The sequence below is a fragment of the Nicotiana sylvestris genome, chromosome 11 (assembly GCF_000393655.2).
Source record: "Nicotiana sylvestris chromosome 11, ASM39365v2, whole genome shotgun sequence".
NCBI classification, from domain to species: Eukaryota; Viridiplantae; Streptophyta; class Magnoliopsida; order Solanales; family Solanaceae; genus Nicotiana; species Nicotiana sylvestris.
Window position 1 is genome coordinate 76,743,351 of NC_091067.1, and position 3,011 is coordinate 76,746,361.

At 34.3% G+C, this 3,011-nt stretch overlaps 1 protein-coding gene across 1 annotated transcript; it reads right to left on the reverse strand.

The window, feature by feature from the left end:
* Positions 1–1,610: 1,610 nt before the first annotated feature.
* LOC104236679 (uncharacterized) lies at positions 1,611–2,433 on the reverse strand. The gene is made up of 2 exons (XM_009790659.1): positions 2,132–2,433; positions 1,611–1,986 (listed from the first exon to the last, which is right to left on the reverse strand). The coding sequence occupies exons 1-2, from the start codon at positions 2,431–2,433 to the stop codon at positions 1,611–1,613; spliced, it is 678 nt and encodes a 225-aa protein (XP_009788961.1).
* Positions 2,434–3,011: the final 578 nt, after the last annotated feature.

The following is a 3,011-nucleotide window of genomic DNA, read 5'->3' on the forward strand; positions in this document are numbered from 1 at the left end:
AATAAATACAAACAACACAAATTGAATAGTCTTGGCCCTCGAGTTCAGTCACCATTGAATCAAAATATGTTTCAATTGACTTATGAATAGAGTAACAAGATAATGAAAGCTAGAAAAAGATAGTATATTGCTTTGTATTGCGTGAATATGATATTTTTAACATATGATCAGACCCTCTTTACATAGCAGGGAGTCCTACTCTTTATACAGTTCAATATGAGGTAACAAATCTCATGATTAGCTAATTAATCAGCCTCTTCTTGATACGTGCCGGGATTTCCGCCATGATCCTCGCCCAATTGCGGATATTTCGGCTTTCCGTTATTTGGCTCGGTAAGTTTCCCTCGATTGTGCTCGGTATCGATCCTGGCCGATCTCGATCTTGATCGGTCTCTAGGTCATGAGCTCCACGATCTACCATTGCACCATGGTTCGGTATAACACGAGGTCGAACCTTGACCTATCATGTTCCAATCCCGATTAGTCACACAAAAAGCAAGCCCGGTTTTGACCGTATACAAAAAGTTTTAGTAAATTAATATCAAACATTTGGCCTTAATTTTCTTTGTTCCCATAAGTAAAACTGCATTTTGGTACACAGATATCCCTAACAGCTCTATATTTCGCACTGCCGTCTCACTTTCATTAAGGGTCTGATTATTTCAGGAATACATAACATTAAATTGATAATAGGTGAGAATAAAAATCCAATTTACTGTGGCACCATATAAAATTATGAGAATCATTTCGTCAAAAGTTTTATTTAACTTGTTAAAGAAGGAATTGGTTTCTCTTTTTAGAAGGTATTTAATAGTTTGAACATATGTGATCTATCCATTGCAAATCTAAAATTTTGTTGTCTTAAATTACGTCCGTAGTAATAGTTTAAAATAAGATTTTCAATCACAACACTTATTTCTTTGTTCCCAATTTACTGGTAAACTTCAGAATCTATGGTTTCTAGTATTTTCTAAGATCACATGAATAATGGCTAAATAACCTTACCCAAAAATAACCATATCTTCTTAGTCAGCCCTAAATATGGATAAATGAGGAGGTTGCAAAGACATTATGAGAAGTGTAGAACTATGGTAACTATTGAGGTGGGTGACCATTTTTTTGTTAAAAGTTTAAAGTTATTAGGGAGAACACATCTTTATTTACTTAATTATCCTCTTCCTAATTTATGTGGTGCAGATCGAATTTCGTGAGTCAAACTTCATAATTTTAATCTTAATTTAATCATATAATTTTTAAATTTTTAAAAAATAAAATTTATCTTTGAAAAAAATATAAAAACCAAAAATAATTATAGGTTTATTTTTAAAAATTTAAAATATTTAAAAGGCATACGAAAAAGTCACAACCAATGTAAAACTTAATTAAATCTTGAAATCTGAACAGTGCACGTAAATTGAGACGGAAAAAGTAAATTTTGGACGGCAAGCATTTGAGAAAATAGCACTCTTGCATCATAATGTGAGAGTATACGGATACTGATGCTTTTTCATTGGAAAAGGAAATTAAACCAAGCTAAATGCTTCGAGGACGTCCACGTTTCATCAGTGTCCGTTTCATCAATCATCATGCACGACTTGTTTTAGGCAAAGCTAATACGTAAATGTAGCCTTGTAATCCTCCCAGAGCTGATCCACAGATTTTCCTAGCATGTCACAGAAATAGCTATCGCTATAAGCATCTCTCATCTTCTTGTTGAGTTCCACCACGAACCCATCTTTAAGAGAATTGCAGTAATCAAGAAACCGAGCTGTCACGTCGTAGCCTTGGTCCCAACTGCTACCTTGGCCAGACATCACCCAATGACTAGGTGCAAACCCAGCTTTGAGCCTCACATAATCAGCAACTCCTTCAACTAATCCTTGAGTAGCTTGTCCATTACCTTTCCACTGCCAAACATGGGTCATTTCATGATACAACACTCCAGTGATTTCTCTTTTCACATCACCAGAGTAACCTTCTATGTACCTGCAGCGGTGGATTAAAAATTTAAACATGCATGGGTTAACTCTAACTAATTTTATATATGTTGTAATTTTCAAATAATTGATTCAGAATTTAATATTTGTTGAGATTTAATATATATGGGCTGCATCCGCCTCTGGTTCACTACCTGGAATTGACTTGGATCTCATTGTTGTCTTGATATGCAACGTCGTCTCCATCCATGTCATCAGCGACGAATATGCTGATGTGTTGGACATCTTTGCGGTTGATGGGGCAGTTGATCTTGAGGATATCGTTACAGATGAAATTGGTGGCAGAATCAAGAGTTTGAAGGGTGTATTGGCCACCAATGTCTCGGTCAAATCGAGCACCGGATGCAGTCTTAATGGTGACTGAGTAGTTCACTGCATGGATTCCATTGATGATTGCAAGGAATAACAAAGAACTTAAAAAGTAGGTCATAGCCATGCTTGAGTTTTCAAACCTTTAACGAGATGTGTTTTGAACTTTTGATTGCTTCGATCATTGCCCTTAAATAGAAGATTCAATTGGCCTAATGATTTTTAATAGGGACAATATTAGCTGAAAATTCATTATATGTTTGGACTATACATTTGGTACTTGCTCGGAAGACTATTCTTATTGTTATATACTGTTGTTGTTATTAATAAGTGCTTATTTTTTTAAAAAAAATATATCCTTTTTTACAAAAAATGTAATATCAGTCTTTCATATCTAACGTTTCCCGATACTTTAGCGATTGATCAAGATTTATAGTTTTATATGCTTTTATTTAAGAATTGAATAGGTGCTCCATGCGAGCTTGTCATGAACTGTAAATGTAATATTTGTCAGTTTGTTATTATCCTTCTAGCTAAAACCAACACGAATTATTTTTGTTTTCTTCTTCTTCGTCTTCCTGGAACATATTATTAGGAATACAAGATCCAAGATATGGATGAGATTAATGTCTATTTATGAATCGAACAAGTAACTAAATAACTTTGTAAAATTAAACCAAAACAGACCGAACAGACCAAATTAAT

Excerpts from the sequence above, each read along its gene's own strand:
- LOC104236679 (XM_009790659.1), bottom strand. The coding sequence starts at position 2,433 with ATGGCTATGACCTACTTTTTAAGTTCTTTGTTATTCCTTGCAATCATC. Across the intron at positions 1,987-2,131 it reads GAGATCCAAGTCAATTCCAG|GTACATAGAAGGTTACTCTG; the intron begins GTAGTGAACCAG and ends CCACCGCTGCAG.